This window comes from Osmerus eperlanus, chromosome 15, assembly GCF_963692335.1.
Source record: "Osmerus eperlanus chromosome 15, fOsmEpe2.1, whole genome shotgun sequence".
Classification (NCBI taxonomy): Eukaryota; Metazoa; Chordata; class Actinopteri; order Osmeriformes; family Osmeridae; genus Osmerus; species Osmerus eperlanus.
Window position 1 is genome coordinate 15,189,801 of NC_085032.1, and position 18,786 is coordinate 15,208,586.

The 18,786-nt window shown below is 42.2% G+C and overlaps 2 protein-coding genes and 1 pseudogene across 6 annotated transcripts; 2 read left to right on the plus strand and 1 right to left on the minus strand.

The window, feature by feature from the left end:
• Positions 1-2,343: 2,343 nt before the first annotated feature.
• On the plus strand, positions 2,344-5,941 carry LOC134035089 (E3 ubiquitin-protein ligase TRIM35-like; annotated as a pseudogene).
• Positions 5,942-9,065: 3,124 nt separating this feature from the next.
• LOC134035088 (E3 ubiquitin-protein ligase TRIM35-like) lies at positions 9,066-11,435 on the plus strand. The gene is made up of 6 exons (XM_062479899.1): positions 9,066-9,511; positions 9,736-9,831; positions 9,921-10,151; positions 10,238-10,260; positions 10,346-10,464; positions 10,795-11,435. The coding sequence occupies exons 1-6, from the start codon at positions 9,110-9,112 to the stop codon at positions 11,331-11,333; spliced, it is 1,410 nt and encodes a 469-aa protein (XP_062335883.1). The 5' UTR covers positions 9,066-9,109; the 3' UTR covers positions 11,334-11,435.
• Positions 11,436-12,899: 1,464 nt separating this feature from the next.
• LOC134035090 (cAMP-responsive element modulator-like) lies at positions 12,900-18,705 on the minus strand. 5 transcript variants are annotated; one of them, XM_062479901.1, is made up of 8 exons: positions 18,522-18,705; positions 17,924-17,985; positions 17,648-17,742; positions 17,387-17,517; positions 17,126-17,296; positions 14,885-15,041; positions 13,597-13,736; positions 12,900-13,483 (listed from the first exon to the last, which is right to left on the minus strand). In XM_062479901.1, exons 2-8 carry the CDS (start codon positions 17,978-17,980, stop codon positions 13,374-13,376), a joined length of 861 nt encoding a protein of 286 aa, XP_062335885.1. In that variant the 5' UTR covers positions 17,981-17,985; positions 18,522-18,705; the 3' UTR covers positions 12,900-13,373. The 5 variants fall into 5 exon arrangements, with proteins under 5 accessions (XP_062335885.1, XP_062335884.1, XP_062335886.1 ...); XM_062479900.1 differs by having other exon boundaries at positions 17,387-17,520; XM_062479902.1 differs by having other exon boundaries at positions 12,900-13,736; positions 17,387-17,520.
• Positions 18,706-18,786: the final 81 nt, after the last annotated feature.

The following is an 18,786-nucleotide window of genomic DNA, read 5'->3' on the forward strand; positions in this document are numbered from 1 at the left end:
CCAAGGCAACACTTTACGCACCCACTCTTATCTCCTCTCCAGATAATTTGCATTTTTAAATTATTTTAATCACAGTGGGTCTTCTTTGCCATTTTTGTTTGTCTGGTAGACTGGTAAGCTAGGCTATATATAGATAGGGAAATATACTCTCAGAGACTTGAAATTGCAAAATAAATGCTGTAATGTCACTTATATGAGTGACTTTACAGCTAACTTATAAGCCACGGTTTGTCTTTATACCATGATGTGTGTGTTTTTTATGTATGTAATTGCATCACCGTCCGTAGATTCCATACAGGTGGCCTGTCATTAATTTTGATAACATTGTCATTATGTCAATGTTATATTAACCACAGTGCAATACAAGGCACACCTAAGCCATACTGTAAAATTTGTGTCTCTTACTTCTCAAAAATGTTGTGCATAGGGGTAAACAGGTAACTTCTGTAATGTATCTTTTAGATAATAGATTATTGGTGTGTTATTCCTGTAAAAGCGAATCCTCATTTTAATCACTCATGGCCCACATGATCGATTTAAATAGATTTCTACAGAATCCTGGGTTTTATCCATGGAGACAATGTGATAGTTTTGTTTGGAGTAACAAACCTACAACACTGATTTGGTGTTGTGTTTTAGTGCTTCCTACTGGTGCAGACAACTCATTACAAACAATAAACTGTTCTTTTAGTCTAAAGGCAAAACAACCACTTAATTAATCATAACAGACATTTGAGATACCGTGTCAGAATATACGGTATAGGCTACTGCCTTGCTGATTCATGGTGACAGAATGACATCATGATGATGGATATGGTATTTTCCCATGAATAATCCTCAATTTCGGTAACACAATCTTGAGTTCCATTTTTCATAATCAGTTTGGTAACAAAACATGGTTTGAGGGGGTGAGGCTGGATTTGGAATCTAAGACGGTTGGTTGCTCCTCTTACACACTTAACATTGATAGACCAAGATGAATGAACAGTGGAAATGTGTGTCCACTTGATGGAGACAGATTCTCAAATTAAAACGTGATCTGGGTTGAGGAACAGTCTATGCTACTAGAAAAGTATAATGCAAGCAATTATTTGAAGAAGACTATTTACGGCTTCAAACTACATCCCTTTTTAGCACAATCTTGCACAAACAGTGCATAGAAATTTCAGCAGAAGATCAAGGGTACAACAAGTGCATTCTTCAACAGTAGGCTAGTTTGCTGGTCAGAGCCATTACATTACATTAAGTCATTTAGCGGACGCTCTTATCCAGAGCGACATACAGTAAGTACAGGGACATTCCCCCGAGGCAAGTAGTGAAGTGCCTTGCCCAAGGACACAACATCATTCGGCAGAGCCGGGGATTGAACCAGCAACCTTCTGATTACTAGCCCGATTCCCTAACCGCTCAGCCACCTGACTCAGACTCAGAGCCACCTCACGAAGTGTCCTTTCTCCTACCCCATCTCAGCCACCAGGGACGGTAAACACAAAAGTACTACAGTGCAACAATAGCATCTCAATTACTTAAATGTAGTCTTACAATAAAATGACGATGACAGGAATGTTTAGTATATTGCAGTTGTGTAGGCTACAGTGAAACACGTCGTAGGGGCCTACTCGAAAGTACAATAATCAAGCACTCGTGATTGCAGTCGCTTGCCAGACACTGTAACTGATCTTGAACACAACGTGAACTGTTCAAATATCAGCAACAATATAATTTGTGTGTTTGAACATATTTAACTATTTATTTTACTACCGAGTGCATCATGGATATGATGACAGCAACAAGAGATTGCAAAAGTACACACATCCTTCACTCGCCGGTCCAGCCTGTTAACACAGCTGGCTGGAGGAGAGAGGAAGGAGGCTGGGGAGAGAACAGCCAGCAACACCAGCCCTGACAAACACACACACCTGACACACACACAGATCATTAGTACTGGGCGGAGAGGCAAAAGTAAACACATCCTTCACTCAAGTACAAGTACAAATACTCATGTTTAAAAAGACTGAAGTGAGTACACTTTTTCACTCAAAATTAAGTATAGAAGTGTGGGCTCTGACATATACTAAGTAAAAAGTAGCCATTACTACTACCTGTTGGACCTCACATCATATTAATACATTAATTAAAAAATACACTATAGACACGCCGCACATACGCCAGGAATACTTTTTGACACCGACAATTTCTCACATATGGCCATGGGTGACCAGGAATGTCTCTATTCTCAGTCATTTATTTTTTGAACTTTTCTTTCAAAACGTTCTTTCAAAATTATTTTTTCAATCTTTCGAGTTCTGTTTGAATCTTAGAGTTCAGTATTTCTCTGTTCAGTGACAGGTTCTGAGATTCACCGTTCTGCTCTAAGAGAAAACTGGACTAAAGTACAACTCAGAGAGAGAGATACTGTCTTTACTCATCTATAGGTGCAACACTGTCATCAACAGAGACTTGAACTCACTGCTGACTGAACCAGAGGAAGTTTTTATGAATAAAACTCAAAAGTGAAAGTAAAATCCAGACAGCGTTTCATATAGCAGGGTGTGCTATATCATATAACTGGGTGAGAAAATGGCGTCCAGCTTGTCTCTCCCAGAGGAGGATCTCTCCTGTCCTGTGTGCTGTGACATCTTTACAGACCCTGTCATCCTGTCATGTAGCCACAGCTTCTGTAAAGCCTGTCTGCAGGAATACTGGAAGGAGAATAAGTAAAAGAATTGTCCAGTTTTCAGAAGAAGATCTTCAAAGGACTTACCTCATTCTAACCTGGCTCTGAAGAACCTGTGTGAGTCCTTCTTACAGCAGAGACTTCAGAGAGCTTCAGCAGGGTCTGAGGTGCTCTGCAGTCTGCACAGGGAGACACTCAAGCTCTACTGTCTGCAGGACAAACAGCCAGTGTGTGTCGTGTGTCGGGACTCTAAACTACACTCCAACCACAGATTCAGACCTGTAGATGAAGCTGCACAGGATCACAAGGTATGATGACTTAATGCTCCAGATGTGTGATATACTTAGAATTAGACTCTCGGCTGTTTTACGGTGTTGTCAGATAGACATGTCTCAGAACCAGCTGGTCAAATGAGAGGATCAACAACTTTCCTTCAAACATGTTTTGTTTCATTCTAGGAGGAACTCCAGCCTGCTCTGAAGTCCTTACAGGAGAAGCTGAAGGTCTTTAATAAAGTTAAACAAACCTGTGATCAAACAGCAGAACACATTAAGGTAAATATGTTGATTAACAAAAGTATACAACACTGTTTTGACATTGAACTCTGGTCACCTAGACCCTGTATGAACCTCCATGTCTGTAGATCCAGACCCAGCACACAGAGAGGCAGATTAAGGAGGAGTTTAAGAAACTTCACCAGTTTCTACAAGAGGAAGAGGAGGCCAGGATAGCTGCACTGAGGGAGGAGGAAGAGAAGAGTCAGGTGATGAAGGAGAAGATTGAGGGGCTGAACAGAGAGATATCAACACTTTCAAACACAATCAGAGCCATAGAGGAGGAGCTGAGAGCTGAAGACATCTCATTCCTGCAGGTCAGGACTGATCTCTCTACGTTCATATGGAATTGCTGGCTGGGTGTGTTTATGAGTGTCTAACTTCATCTTCTGTATCTCCACAGAACTACAAGGACACAGTGAAGAGGTAGGTGACCTGCCTCCTGTCTCTCTCTTGTCTGTGGTTGTGAACCCAACCCCACAGCAGCTCTGACTCCAGAATGTTCTTCCAGAGCCCAGTCCACTCTGCCGGATCCACAGCTGGTCTCAGGAGCGCTGATAGATGTGGCCAAACACCTGGGCAACCTGACCTTCAGAGTCTGTGAGAAGATGCAGGACATTGTCACATACAGTGAGTATCTTCAGACAACCGCCTGGTGGTCCCACCGCTCAAGACCGCCCGGTCCCAACACAAGCTCTTCTCCTGTCTGGCCCCCCAGTGGTGGAATCAACTCCCCACCTCCATCAGAGACACTGACTGTCTCTCCACCTTCAAGAAAAGGCTCAAGACGCACTTGTTCCGGGAGTACAACGGTACTTAGGAATGGTTCGCTTGACCCGATGTTAGTTTCCTCAAGGATCACAATGACTCTTGCTTAGAGACTTGTTGCTCTTGTGGTTAGTGGTAACTGACTTAAATTTTTGTACTCGCTGTGATATATTGTTTTTATTATTGTTGCTTGCTTTTTCCACAGGTACACTTGCACTTATAGCAGTTCATGTTGTTTAATTGTAACTTGTTTAACTACATGCTCTTATGGTTCTTCCCTTTGGCACTTATTTTGGTTGTTCACAATGTGTGCTTCATGTTTTGGCTACTCGCAATGTTTTGTGGCTATCTCGTTGTTATGATCAGTGACCTATGCACTTTGTAAAGCTCTCTCTTGGAAGTCGCTTTGGATAAAAGCGTCTGCTAAATGAATAAATGTAAATGTATTAGATCATGTAGTTATATTCAACAAAGTACTTGCAGTCTCCTACATTACTACATTATTATAATTCCATGGCATAGACCATCCTTAACACTGGAATACAGGCTACATTCTGTAAATGACCAAATCTCACACCAATATCTTATGTTAAATACAACATGATACATACATGTAGAAACCCCCTGACATCCACATACATGATATGTAATCATTACTGGGTTTGTCTTGGTGTCAACTCCTGGTGGGTGAGGGTGTAAACATCAAACACTGCATCAACACAAACCTGATCTCTCTCCTTAGCTCCTGTGACTCTGGACCCCAACACTGCCCACCCACGCCATCCTGTCTGAGGATCTGACCAGTGTGACATCCAGTCAGGAGAAACAGCAGCTTCCTACCCAGAGAGGTTTGATTACTATAGATATGTCCTGGGCTCTGAGGGCTTTAACTCAGGGACACACAGCTGGGATGTTGAGGTGGGAGACAGTGCATTCTGGTTCCTGGGTGTGTTAGAGACTGTCCAGAGGAAGGGAGGAAAACTGGGTAAACGCTGGGGAATCTGGTTCAACAAGGGTAAATACACAGCATACTCCTCATCAGGCGCAGGCACTGTTCTCACAGTGAGACAGAACCCCCAGAGGATCAGAGTGCAGCTGGACTGGAACAGAGGAAAGCTGTCATTCTCTGACCCTGATAGAAACACACACCTACACACATACACACACACCTTCACTGAGAGAGTCTTTCCATGCATTTATATTGGCTGTCCTCTCCACCCTCTGAGGATCTTACCAGTGAAGGCCTCTGTAACAGTAGAACAGCACAGTCATTAGAGATGGTTCCTCCTCTCTCTGTAACAGCAGAACAGCACAGTCATTAGAGATGGTTCCTCCTCTCTCTGTAACAGCAGAACAGCACAGTCATTAGAGATGGTTCCTCCTCTCTCTGTAACAGTAGAACAGCACAGTCATTAGAGATGGTTCCTCCTCTCTCTGTAACAGCAGAACAGCACAGTCATTAGAGATGGTTCCTCCTCTCTCTGTAACAGTAGAACAGCACAGTCATTAGAGATGGTTCCTCCTCTCTCTGTAACAGCAGAACAGCACAGTCATTAGAGATGGTTCCTCCTCTCTCTGTAACAGTAGAACAGCACAGTCATTAGAGATGGTTCCTCCTCTCTCTGTAACAGCAGAACAGCACAGTCATTAGAGATGGTTCCTCCTCTCTCTGTAACAGTAGAACAGCACAGTCATTAGAGATGGTTCCTCCTCTCTCTGTAACAGCAGAACAGCACAGTCATTAGAGATGGTTCCTCCTCTCTCTGTAACAGTAGAACAGCACAGTCATTAGAGATGGTTCCTCCTCTCTCTGTAACAGTAGAACAGCACAGTCATTAGAGATGGTTCCTCCTCTCTCTGTAACAGCAGAACAGCACAGTCATTAGAGATTGTTCCACCTCTCTCTGGAACAGCAGAACAGCACAGTCATTAGAGATTGTTCCTCCTCTCTCTGTAACAGCAGAACAGCAGTCATTAGAGATGGTACCACCTCTCTCTGTAAAAGTAGAACAGCATGTTGGGTGTTTAAAACCTTCCTGTCATGAAGACCACCAGCCTCTAACATGAGCATCCAGGTACACAGAACAACGATCAACATGAGGGAATTATAGGTAGCGTTGTGTTGTTGTGAAGTCATTTAGCTCTGTGGTAAAAATATAATTTACATTTGTGTACTTATATTTTCTAAATCAAATGCTTAGTCAGCTCAGAATCAGAATCTGGTTTATTGCCAAGTAAGTTCTCACAAAGAAGTAAATCCCTTTGGTAGGTTGGTGCATAACAAACAACATAGTGAGTAAATTAAACTCACTCTAGTATTCTACTTGTGTACACCTGAACTTGAATCTTGACTTTATTCAGCTGTAGTTTCTTATTGTTGTAATAAAATACGATGAACTGTAACATGTTGTGATGCAGTGTTTTAAAACTTTGTAACTGTACTTTAGTAGATTTTTCTGGTATCAGTACTTTATTTCACTGTTTATTTTTCTGACAACTTTTTACTTTCACTCCTTACATTTTTTACACAAATATCTGTACTTTCTACTTCTTACATTTTAAAGACAGTCTTGTTACTTTAGTTTTAAGCTGTATTTGGTGGCAATATCAATATTATTTCTTGACATTGTGCACATCTTGTCATTTCCTGGCTATCACGCAACAAACGTCAGCTTGCTAGTCTACTAAGCTACCATGGAGCAAGGAAGAAAGCATCAAGAAAAACATTGTCGAAAACATTTACATTTATGCATTTAGCAGATGCTTTTATCCAAAGCAACTTCCAAGAGAGAGTTTTACAAAAGTGCATAGGTCACTGATCATAACAACGAGATAGCCCCAAACATTGCGGGGAGCCAAACATGAAGCATACATTGTGAAACCAAATAAGTCCCAAAGGGAAGAACAATAAGAGCATGTAGTTAGACAAGTTACAATTAAACAGTAAGAACCTCAAAAGTGCAAGAGTGGAAAAAAAGCAAGCAACAATAATATATCTCACGGCGAGTACAATAATGTTAAGACAGTTACAACAAACCAACAAGAGCAACAAGTCTCTCAATAAGAGTCATTGTGATCATGGAGGAAACTAACATCATCATCAATCATTCCTAAGTGCCGTTGTACTCCCGGAACAAGTGCGTCTTGAGCCTTTTCTTGAAGGTTTGGAGACAGTCAGTGTCTCTGATGGTGTCCCTTTTTCGAAAAAAGGTTCTTAATTTTTGGGGGGGAAAGGTTAGAAAAAAATGCTTTTGCATCGCATCATTGATGAGTACTTGATGAGGACTACAATGCTACTGTAATCTAGTGTACTCTGCTCTGCTCTCCTTAACTCTGTTTTAGGCCTCTCTGTTCTCTCTCACCTTTAACTTACAACTTTAAAATAAAGTTTCTAAGAAGGTTGAAAAAAGTTTCTAAAAACATGAAACCTTTGTGTCGTGTTTTGTGTGACTTTAAAAAAAAAAGTTTTTCAAAAGTCCATCACCTTTTCTGTGTCACACAAAGTATGACAAAAAGTTTCGAAAAAAACTTTCTTAAGGTTGAACAAATATTTAAAAAAGAAAAATTAAGCCCTACGTTATGGATGAGACAGAGGGAGTCAGCGATTTCGACAGGACTGAGTATAGACACATTCCTGATCACCCATGACCATATATGAGGGAGATGTTCGAAATTGTCGGTGTCAAAAAGGATTCCTGGCGAATGTCTATTTTATTATGATGTGAAGTCCAACAGGTAGTAATGGATACTTTTTACTGAAGTATTTGTCAGAGTCCACACTTCTTTACTTCAACTTGAGTGAAAAAGTAGTCAGTACTTCAACCTTTACCAGTCTTTTTAAACATGAGTATCTGTACTACTAGAGTGAAGGATGTGTGTACTTTGCCATCTCTGCCTCCAGCCCCCATGAACACACCATCCTTATCGATGTAATATTGTTTACTAAGTAACCTAAATAGACACATCATATTATTTTGAAGCAGTTGTATTCAGTGGAAAGATTACTTCCTGGTATGAGCAGCTCTGCTTGTTATCTGAGAACACAAGGAGCAAAGTTCTGAGTTTTATAACTGCTGAGAAAGATACTTTGCACTCACTGAGCGGACAAGTCTGGAACCATGAACTGACCCAGTAGAGAGGACTTCACTTCTCTCAGCTACAGGAGGGAACACTGATCCAAGGTAAGTGAATTCACTCCTCTAAACAAGTGGTAGCTACAGACAGGCAAGTGAAATTTGTGATTTGTGAATATATCATTATGTTGGGACTTTACCTGGTGAGGCACATGACTATTACGGTAACAAATGATTATGTACCGTCTCTGTGAGGTCATGGTTATTGGGTATTCATGGTCGTCAGGCCACACACCATCCACACTTTAGTTCTGTGGATCATTTCCAGAGTGACTGGCCTACTAAGTCAGAGAGCGGATGAAGGAGGGGTAAGTTGCGCTGTACGCAAATATCAGCACAACTGACCCAGTAGAGAGGACTAGTGAGGGCAGCTGTGGCTTAGGAGGTGGAGAGGGTAGCAAGGTTTGTGGTTCATCCCCGACTCCTCCTGGCCATGTGTGGAAGTGTCCTTGAGTGAGACACTGAATCCCAAGTTGCTCTCGATGGGCAGGCTAGCGCCCTGCATGGCAGCTCCGCTGTGTGTGTGTGTGTGTGTGTGTGTGTGTGTGTGTGTGTGTGTGTGTGTGTGTGTGTGTGTGTGTGTGTGTGTGTGTGTGTGTGTGTGTGTGTGTGTGAAATATGGAGCGCTTTGAATGCCGCTGAGGTAGAAAAGCATCATATAAATGCGGTTCAGTTTACTTCATTTAGTTTCAGGAGAGAATACTGCTCTATGACTTCAATCCTGTAAACAAGTGGTAGCTACAGACAGTCAAGTGAAATTGAGGAGAAGGAGGGGGTGATGGTGAGTTGAACCTGTCTGCTCTGAAAGACTCAACACTCTGCTCACACTGAGAGGAGACAGACAAACAGCTACAGGAGGAACACTGTCATCAACAGAGACTTTAACTCACTGCTGACTGTATACGTGAGTTTACGAAATACAACTCAAAAGTAATCTCCACACTACGTTCCACAGGAGGGTGTGACTGGGTGAGAAAATGGCGTCCAGCTCGTCTCTCCCAGAAGAGGATCTCTCCTGTCCTGTGTGCTGTGACATCTTTACAGACCCTGTCATCCTGTCATGTAGCCACAGCTTCTGTAAAGCCTGTCTGCAGGAATACTGGAAACACAGTGAATCACGGGTATGTCCGGTCTGTAGGAAAATAGCTTCTATGGATCCTCCCAATAACCTGGCTCTGAGGAACCTGTGTGAGTCCTTCTTACAGCAGAGACTTCAGAGAGCTTCAGCAGGGTCTGAGGTGCTCTGCAGTCTGCACAGGGAGAAACTCAAGCTCTACTGTCTGCAGGACAAACAGCCAGTGTGTTTGGTGTGTCAGACTTCTAAAAAACACACCGACCACAGATTTAGACCCATAGATGAAGCTGCACAGGATCACAAGGTATGATAACTTAGTACTAGAATATATATTGTATGTTGGTATCAGAATACTGTATACAGTAAATAATGTATATACATACGTGTTTTATTTCCTATATGTGAAGTATCACGTTCCATAATTCTGTCACAACTTCTCGGCTTTGTCAATTAGACACGTCTCAAAACCAGCTGGTCACATGACAAGATGATTCACTTTTCCTTCAAAACTGTTTTGTTTCATTCCAGGAGGAACTCCAGCCTGCTCTGAAGTCCTTAAAGACGAAACTGAAGGTTTTTAATAAAGTGAAAAAAACCTGTGATCAAACAGCAGAACACATTAAGGTAAATATGTTGAGTCACAAAATTATACAACACTGTTTTGACATTAAGAACTGGTCACCTAGACCCTGTATGAACCTCCATGTCTGCAGATCCAGACCCAGCACACAGAGAGGCAGATTAAGGAGGAGTTTCAGAAGCTTCACCAGTTTCTACAAGAGGAAGAGGAGGCCAGGATAGCTGCACTGAGGAAGGAGGAGGAGGAGAAGAGTCAGGTGATGAAGGAGAAGATTGAGGGGCTGAATAGAGAGATATCAACACTTTCACACACAATCAGAGCCATAGAGGAGGAGCTGAGAGCTGAAGACATCTCATTCCTGCAGGTCAGGACTGATCTCTCTACGTTCATATGGAATGGCTGGCTGGGTGTGTTTATGAGTATCTAACTTCATCTTCCATATCTCAACAGAACTACAAGGACACAGTGAAAAGGTGAGTGACCTGCCTCCTGTCTCTCTCTTGTCTGTGGTTGTGAACCCAACCCCACAGCAGCTCTAACTCCAGAATGTTCTTCCAGAGCCCAGTCCACTCTGCCGGGTCCACAGCTGGTCTCAGGAGTGCTGATAGACGTGGCCAAACACCTGGGCAACCTGACCTTCAGAGTCTGGGAGAAGATGCAGGACATTGTCACGTACAGTGAGTATTAGATCATGTAGTTATAGTCAATAAAGTACTTGCAGTATCCTGCATTACTGATCATGATATGTCTTATCATATATGTGCATAGACCATCCTTAACACTACAGTACAGGCTACATACTATACATAACCATTGTTTCTTAATCAAATAAACTGCTCTACCAAATGTATGTTATGTACAACATGATCGTTACATGTAGAAACCCCCTGACATCCACATACATGATATGTAATCATTACTGGGTTTGTCATGGCGTCACCTACTGGTGGTTGAAGGGATATAGACATCAAACACTGCATCAACACAAACCTGATCTATCTCCTCAGCTCCTGTGACTCTGGACCCCAACACTGCCCACCCACGCCTCATCCTGTCTGAGGATCTGACCAGTGTGAGACTCGGTCATGAGGGACAGCAGCTTCCTGACAACCCAGAGAGGTTTGATGAATATGAATGGGTCCTGGGCTCTGAGGGCTTTAACTCAGGGACACACAGCTGGGATGTTGAGGTGGGAGACAGTGCATTCTGGTTCCTGGGTGTGTTAGAGACTGTCCAGAGGAAGGGAGGAAAACTGGGTAAACGCTGGGGAATCTGGTTTTACCATGGTAAATACACAGCATACTCCTCATCAGGGCCAGTCACTGTTCTCACAGTGAAACAGAACCCCCAGAGGATCAGAGTGCATCTGGACTGGGACAGAGGAAAGCTGTCATTCTCTGACCCTGATAGAAACACACACCTACACACATTCACACACACCTTCACTGAGAGAGTCTTTCCATGCATTTATATTGGCTGTCCTCTCCACCCTCTGAGGATCTTACCAGTGAAGGCCTCTGTAACAGTAGAACAGCACAGTCATTAGAGATGGTTCCTCCTCTCTCTGTAACAGCAGAACAGCACAGTCATTAGAGATGGTTCCTCCTCTCTCTGTAACAGTAGAACAGCACAGTCATTAGAGATGGTTCCTCCTCTCGCTGTAACAGCAGAACAGCACAGTCATTAGAGATTGTTCCACCTCTCTCTGGAACAGCAGAACAGCACAGTCATTAGAGATTGTTCCTCCTCTCTCTGTAACAGCAGAACAGCAGTCATTACAGATGGTACCACCTCTCTCTGTAAAAGTAGAACAGCATGTTGGGTGTTTAAAACCTTCCTGTCATGAAGACCACCAGCCTCTAACATGAGCATCCAGGTACACAGAACAACGATCAACATGAGGGAATTATAGGTAGCGTTGTGTTGTTGTGAAGTCATTTAGCTCTGTGGTAAAAATATAATTTACATTTGTGTACTTATATTTTCTAAATCAAATGCTTAGTCAGCTCAGAATCAGAATCTGGTTTATTGCCAAGTAAGTTCACACAAAGAAGTAAATCCCTTTGGTAGGTTGGTGCATAACAAACAACATAGTGAGTAAATTAAACTCACTCTAGTATTCTACTTGTGTACACCTGAACTTGAATCTTGACTTTACTCAGCTGTAGTTTCTTAGTGTTGTAATAAAATATGATGAACTGTAACATGTTGTGATGCAGTGTTTTCAAACGTTGTTACTGTACTTAAGTAGATTTTTCTAGTATCAGTACTTTACTTCACTATTTATTTTTCTAAAATATTTATTTTTCTTTTTACTTTCACTCCTCAGTTTTTTTTAACAAATCGGTACTTTCTACTTCTGTCTTGTAACTTACTTGTTACTGTCTTGTTAGTTTTAATCTGTATTTGGTGGCATGAACAATATTATTTATTGTCATTGCGTGCCTTTTGTCATTTTGTGGCTATCACGCAACAAACATCAGCTTGCTAGTCTACTAATCTACCATGGAGAGCAAGGAAGAAGGCACCAAGAAAAACATTTTCGAAAAAAACGTTTGAAAAAAATATAAACTTTTGTGTCGTGTTGTGTGTGGGAAAAAAAGTTTTGAAATGTTTAAAAAAAACAAGTAGCCATTAGGACCTACCTGTTGGACCTCACATTATATTAATACATTAATACAAAAATACACTATAGACACGCCGTATGCTACCAGTATCAGTATGCTACAAACTAAATAAAGGAGTGTGGTGAAATGAGACTTCTTCCGACAGTGACACTGTAGCCTTGAGGAGTGCATTCAAGCCAGCCTATTCAAAAGGACAGCACATCATGTTCTGTTGAGACAGCTTCAAGGTTGAAAATCAGTGATACACAAAGTCTCCCATGAATCACGGGGCCTTCAAAGTTTATTTCTTACATCTCAACAGTTCTTAGTTGTTCTGAGGCTTCATGTCTGATTACAGTATTTGGCCAACTTGTCACACTGAATAGTATTCGGCAGCACTGACTACTGACTGTGTATTGTTTTGTATACATAAAAGCAAAGCTAGATATGCTTTTAATACTATGCACATATTTTATTAAATTTTTCAATTGTGAAATAAATGGAATTCGAAGCAGGTTTAAATGAATAGAAACAAGAGTATAATTTAATCTGAATCCAACAAAACAAACATATTAACCACTTTGTGAAGGAACTCTCTGTGTTCTTAGCATTTTCAAGTTGTGCTTAGCTTTATAGAAATACAGTACATTCATTCACATTCAGACAACAACAAGGCTCATTGGAAGATAAAAAGCAAAGAAAGGCACACAATGTAAATACAAAGTCAAAGCTACAGTACATAACAATGACTGACAACAACCTAATAAATATCCAATAAATAAAACAACAATCTTTAAAAAGATTAAATGACTCGTAGGAATGCCGTTAGGCTTTCTGCTGGTACAGTAGGTGTCTCTGTTTAATGACAGCGAAGGTAAGGTAGGCTGAGGCCTCAGTATTATAAGTTATCACAGTTATCTAAACCAAACATTAGTGTCAGGACTTCAGCTTCTGATTGTAACATAACCCCCCACAGGAGGTCATTTCCCTGATGGGTCATCTAACCCGAATCGTGCAGACAATTTAGTATTTTGGGGACAAATACTTGACATTTCAAAAAGCTTGAAGCTGTGTTTCAATCCATGAAAATCTAAACCGATTGCAGAGGAATGTTATTAACAGGCAAGTTTTCAAAGGCATTGATGTTAGCAATGTTCAGTAACGTGTGTGAAAAGATAACATCTGTTTTCCTGCTCTCCTAACCTGTCTTAGAGCCGTATACTTCGTGGAAGTACTGAAGATCGTCCATCAGCTTTTTATTGGCAGCCTCAAGCATGGTGAGACGCGTCTCCAGGCAACGGACGTACTCCCTCTTCCTCCGACGACACTCTTTGGCAGCCTCCCTGATAAGAGCACATGCAACAGGGACACCCCATAATACTCACCAATGTCAGACCTGACCAGAAGGCATATGATTGTGGATCATATTCAAAAACACAGATATAGTGTACATTATTATAATGTTATCCAGTAACACCTGGATAAAATGTTTATAGGCTACTGTGTAAAAAGACTGTTTGTGTGTGTGTGTGAATCCTGGACAACAATGCTGGATATCAAGTGGATGGTCTCACAGACCTTTATGTAAACCACACACACTCCAAAGCCCACATTAGTCTATAATCACATTGGACTGAGCCAGTCCTCAGTTGGATTTGTGATACATGTCTTTTAGAGCCTTAAGTTCTTCAATAAGAGTCTTGTTTTGGTTTTCAAGGACTGCCACGCGGTTTTCGAGACATTTGACATATTCTTTCTTCTTCCGGCGACACTCGCGAGCAGCCTCCCTGGAAGTGAGTGAACAGACATGAACCAAACTGCTCCAAGTCTTCTCAGCAAAGCACAGAGTCAAGAATATGCCCCTCTGACAACACAACACACTGTGTGTTCACCTACAGAGGAGACTCGTGGACAGCTCAGGGGAATGCAATCGATCAAAACGACAAGGCAGTCCGGCGAGACAACAAAGGCTTGTGGCTGGTTGTTTCCTGTACGACTGTACAGTAAGCCACATTCACTGCTGCATCCCCACAGGCTGGGTGGACCTTGTGAGAGGCTAAGCGGCAGGTTAGCTCAAGAGAAATCTTTAAAAAAAAATGATGGATCAAAGACAAGCGGTGCACTGGCGCATGCAGCAAAGTTCTCCAGATGTTTGTTTGTTTGTTTCAAAGGTGCCAGATAGAGACGGTTCAAGCACAGGAAAGCAAACAGGTGCCAATATGAGCTACAGGTTCGTATTCCCCAGAAAACCAAACACGGAGGAAACGTGAAGTGTACGAGGCAGACTATCAGCTCACAGGGGTGAGGGACACAGCCAAGCAGACAGGACAGGGAGTGACCAGACAGACAAGCCCTCAGCAGACGCAGGGAGAGGTGACCAGGGAGCGGGTGTGGAGCTGGGAAGAGCGTCGGAGCAGGTCAGGGATGGACAGAGAGAGACAGAGAGAGAGAGAGAATGAGAGAGAGGTGAGGGTGCTGTGGTGGCTCGTACCGGTTCTTCATGAGACGGACCTCCCTCTTGCGCGTGGCGTCCTCGACCAGCTGATGAGGGTTGCGTGTGGGGCCGGGCGAGCCCGCCATCACCACGCCCTGGGGCAGACTGGAGGTGGGAGTCTGGAGGTGGTAGGCCGACATGTCACCGGTGGCAGCTGAGAAACAGACACACACACACGGGACATAGGAGGTCAGTCAATACACGAGGTCAGCAATTAAGTGGGTGGTCTGTAGAAAGGTTTGTTTTATGTTGAACATGCTAGCAAAAGCGATTCAGCAGTTTTATAGGCGTTTCACGATGCCAATGTCCAGTATTTCACTGGAAAGGCCAGTCACACAGGAGAGTGGATTAACTAGCTAGCATCATGAGGTAACTGAAAAACTGACGGCACTGGATGACACAGCAAGGCTATGTCACTGTGAACTGTCAGTGTTTGTGTGTGTAGGGAGGGTATTACACATTCTTCTGTTATCTGTTATGGTACAGATTTAATGTCTCATCATAATATTTGTTGTCATTTTTTATCCTTATTTCAATTGAGCAACTCTGTAATGTAACACAGATATGTATCAAAAGTTATGTACAAGTCCAAAAGACTGTAAGTTCAGGCATTGAACAGCGATTCATATTTTCTTAGAGGCAACCTGAGACGTTGCAATCCTACTTATGAGCTCTGGGTGCTTTCTTATTGGCACGGAACCTGTGTAGCACCATCTAGAACGCTGATTCATTTTCTAACATCAACGGAACTGCCGGTAATCGCAGCGTGGCCGTGACTGACGTCAATGTGCATTTCGCCGGCCGTTGAGCGTTTCCATTTCGCTACAGGGGGGCTGTTACAGGAACACCGGTGACGTCATCCGCAGTGTGTTCAGAGTGCGCTGAGCCGAGCGAGGAAGCGTTTCACCGAGCGAAAGCGAGCGGGTTAGTAAAGCGCTGAAACACTATGAAAATATCCTCTTCTGACGGTTACGTTCAAGTCAAGGAGAATAATCAGATCCTTGGTTCTCCACATTTCTTACGACTAGTCAACATCATCTCTCGATCTTCTTGACAACATTATTATAGGGTTATTTTGCGTTTGCATGCGTGTTTTCTACAAAACCATCAATGGTACAGTGTGTCTGAAAAGCCAAATATCCCTGGATATGTTTTCAGAATATCTTTATGGTAAATTTGTTTCGGGCATTTACCAGAACGGAACTGTAAGATTTGTAAACAGAGCTTCAGAAAGCAGTCATCTAAACAATATAAAGCCATGTACAGTAGTCCCTTTGTAACTTTATTAATTAAATAAAAGTACAGTTGCACATACCAGACTCCGTGTCATCTCTCCCCGTAACAACCATACCCTCCAAGTGTTCCCAGATAAATCCTGTCGTTCAAGTCACTGACTGAAATGTTTCCAAAAGCAGCGGCTATGTGTTCTATTACAATTAAGGGCACTGACATCACTATGACATCATTGCCCCCCTGATGTCAGTGTCATTGATAGTTGTGACCCCTCCCCCTTGCTCTGCTCTTATCCTTGGTGTTTAGCTCTTGGCTCTCTATAAATTATTTTCACTGGACTGGAACAGAATGCAAAAGTAGATGTTTGCTAAATATGTATTATTAAAGGCATATCATATGCTATTACTGCATTGACAAATAGCTTTAAATATTCATATATATTGTCAAAATATATTATGTATGACATATGTACCTCAAAGACAACACATGCCTAATCCCTCAGAGATTCATTTGGAGGAAATGAAAGGAGGGTGAATACATGCTTTAGCAACTAGTCATGTACACACTGGTGATACCACTTCAACAATATGACTTGTGGCTCCCTCTGCTGGTAGTCATGAAGCAGAACGATGCAAACTGAACATTGAGTCGCTCATTTATGACACCAAAATTGTGGTTAGGGAAGTTATACATTTAATATCTGATATCTTTAAGAAATACAAGACGACTGTCCTAAATAGCTTTACACTATACATGCCTACAACCTGACTGAACCAACCAGTAATGTCAGTAAAGACAGGGAGTCAGGTGGCTGAGCGGTTAGGGAATCAAGTAATCAGAAGGTTGCCGGTTCGATTTTCGGCCGTTAAAAATGACGTTGTGTCCTTGGGCAAGGCACTTCACCCTACTTGCCTCGGGGGAATGTCCCTGTACTTACTGTAAGTCATTCTGTATAAGAGCGTCTGCTAAATGTAAATGTAATGTTCAGTCCTGTGTTTAGCCTACCTTGCACCATCACCTTGTTGCCCGGCATGTGGTAGTATTGTTGACTGTTATCCCCTGACTGTGCAGAGTACTGAACAACAGTGGCAGACTGTCCATTGTTGGTCATAGTCAGAGGCTGCAGACCCTGCATAGTCTCAGAAAGCTGAATAGCACCTCCAGGGGTGAAAGCAACTATAAGTTAAGAAATAAAAGATGTACATATTTAGAAACCTTTAACGTTGTAGTATGGTCATACTTTCCTCAAAATCGTCAGGAACTTACTGAACTGGCCATGATTGGTCTGGTAGAGAGTTGTTGACATGGGCTCTGCAGTCAGATTACAGGGAGCTTCTGGTTTCACTTGCTCTATTTGGGGAATGCCTGTTGCCTCTGGCGGCACATCATTGGCATTTCTTCTAAAGTGAAAACATTTTCCTTATTGTCAAATGAAGTGATTGTGTGCCTTCTCTGTCTATGTCTACTGTATCAGCATGAGCTTCACAAGATGCCTTCTTGTGATCAAAGAAATGCCCTTCAGTTCACCTGCAAGCTCGTCTAGGGGGAACCTCTCTTCTCTTCTGTGGGTTTGAAACGTCTTGTTTGGACTCCCTGTCAATTGATTTAGCTCTAGTTGCCACCTGAGATAGTACAGAACAGTTGTCAACTGATGAAACATGGAGGGACCCGAATACACTCTTAAAAGCATGGTGCATGACAGTGGAGCTGAACAACAGTTTTATACAGTAAGAACAATTTTCAGTTAGCTATTGGCTAAGCAGAAACTATGGAAACGCTGAACCAATTTGTGCCTACATTTACCTGCACTAGAGAGCACTGTGAAGCACTGTTGTGGTTCTGCCCTTCAAGACTTTCCATTATGACTATTGTAAAGAGAAAGACCCACATTAATAGCTATAATTAGCTACACATGTAGCTAGGCCTACCCTGATTTTAACGAATCAAAGACCGTTGTTCTGCTGCTAGTACACTAGTAACGATACGGCCGGATGTTAGTCTACATGCATGGGGATAATAATAATACAAGAAAGTCCACCATGGTACTGTACTGCCCATTATTTACTGTAAAGTAGACAATACTGGTAGGCTACTGACTATTACAGTTTATTTGGCAATTCAAGACAACACTGGGATACTGTAGAGCTACTTGGTCTCAATCCATCACTACTGAACTGTAGATGTGCCTCGCTGCTACTGTAGTTGACGAATTAACAAGTTTTACCAACAGTGCTAGCTAATACTATCAAGTAAGGTTAGGTAGTATTTCGTCTGAAATTATCTGTGAGATGATAAAGCTATCTTACAGTTAGTAGCTCTAGCGGCTACAGTACTGTACAGTTCAGTTGCTAGCTACAGTACAGTAACGTACTGTACAGTACAGTAGTCCAAAATCACAGACCTGTTGACAGAAGGATAATCTGAAGCGACGAACATGTACAGTAGAAACTACGTAATATAATGATGCTGCGATCTGAAACGGGAAAAGATTGAGGACCAAAATTCTGACAAAACAAAGTGTCATAAACCACCAACTAGATATCAGCTACTACTACGATCTAAGGATAAATTTAGTTTATCTGGTGGTTTGCCAGGCTATAACCGTAATTATTTAAAAAGCATTGAGTTTAGCGCGTGGTCCATTGACGATTTTGATTGGTCCAGGG

Coding starts and splice junctions, on each gene's coding strand:
- LOC134035090 (XM_062479900.1), bottom strand. CDS start 17,980: ATGGAAAGTCTTGAAGGGCAGAACCACAACAGTGCTTCACAGTGCTCT. Junction 17,743..17,923: donor CACAGTGCTCTCTAGTGCAG/GTAAATGTAGGC, acceptor GTACTATCTCAG/GTGGCAACTAGAGCTAAATC. Junction 17,297..17,386: donor GACCAATCATGGCCAGTTCA/GTAAGTTCCTGA, acceptor CTTAACTTATAG/TTGCTTTCACCCCTGGAGGT.
- LOC134035088 (XM_062479899.1), top strand. CDS start 9,110: ATGGCGTCCAGCTCGTCTCTCCCAGAAGAGGATCTCTCCTGTCCTGTG. Junction 10,152..10,237: donor AAGACATCTCATTCCTGCAG/GTCAGGACTGAT, acceptor ATATCTCAACAG/AACTACAAGGACACAGTGAA. Junction 10,261..10,345: donor TACAAGGACACAGTGAAAAG/GTGAGTGACCTG, acceptor ATGTTCTTCCAG/AGCCCAGTCCACTCTGCCGG.